The following is an 829-nucleotide window of genomic DNA, read 5'->3' on the forward strand; positions in this document are numbered from 1 at the left end:
TGGTAGAACATGAAACCTACCATAAGGGAGACAGAGAGAGAGAGTGAGAGAAAGAAAGAAAAAACAGGGGTCAGACAGTAGTGACTGCTTGTGTAGCTACAGTTGTGTTTGTTTCTGAAGCAGTACTTGTGCTGTGTGTGTGTGTGTGTGTGTGTGTGTGTGTGTGTGTGTGTGTGTTGGGTAGGTATAGTTGTGTGTGTGTGTGTGTAAGTGTGTTGGGTATGGTCTTTGTGCTCTGTGCACGCATATGTATGTGTTTGTTGGATATGGTTTTTGTATTGTATGTGTGTACATGTGTATAGATGTGGTTGTGTGTGTGTGTATGTAGATGTGGTTGTGTGTGTATGTGTAGGTGTGGCTGTGTGTGTGTTTGTTGGGTATGGTTTTTGTGTTGTGTGTGTGTGTGGCTGTGCATGTGTCTCTGAGCATGTGTGTATGAAGGAGCAATAAAAAGACCAACAGAGAGAAAGAGGAGGAGAGAGAAAGAGAGACAGACAGATAGATAGATGGATAGACAGATAGATATATAGATATATAGATAGACATATAGAAAGAGAGAGAGAGAGAGAGAGAGAGAGAGAGAGAGAGAGAGATCTACTTACAGTAAGCCTCATGGAAATGTGTAATGCATGGTGCTGCTCTGCAGACATTGTAGAAGTGTAGTCGTAGCTGGCCACTTTTCAGGAGTTGAGTCAACATACTTGTTAGACTGATGCCCACAATTGCAAATGGATAACTGAGCAAAAGACACACAGACAGAAATATACTAGCAAAGGAATTTCGGAATCCACACACACACACACACGTTACATATATATATATATATATA

At 41.3% G+C, this 829-nt stretch overlaps 1 protein-coding gene across 1 annotated transcript in view; it reads right to left on the reverse strand.

Moving 5' to 3' along the window:
• Nucleotides 1–2: 2 nt before the first annotated feature.
• The window catches only part of LOC106871055 (ELMO domain-containing protein 2), a gene marked incomplete at its 3' end in the record, with an annotated part of 18,806 nt that continues 17,979 nt past the window's right edge, over nucleotides 3–829 (reverse strand). The window contains exons 6-7 of the mRNA XM_052978128.1: nucleotides 603–736; nucleotides 3–16 (exon numbers count right to left, since the gene is read on the reverse strand). Coding sequence (XP_052834088.1) covers nucleotides 3–16; nucleotides 603–736 — 148 coding nt within the window. The remainder of the gene's footprint in view (nucleotides 17–602; nucleotides 737–829) is intronic.

The sequence above is a fragment of the Octopus bimaculoides genome, chromosome 30 (genome assembly GCF_001194135.2).
Source record: "Octopus bimaculoides isolate UCB-OBI-ISO-001 chromosome 30, ASM119413v2, whole genome shotgun sequence".
Classification (NCBI taxonomy): Eukaryota; Metazoa; Mollusca; class Cephalopoda; order Octopoda; family Octopodidae; genus Octopus; species Octopus bimaculoides.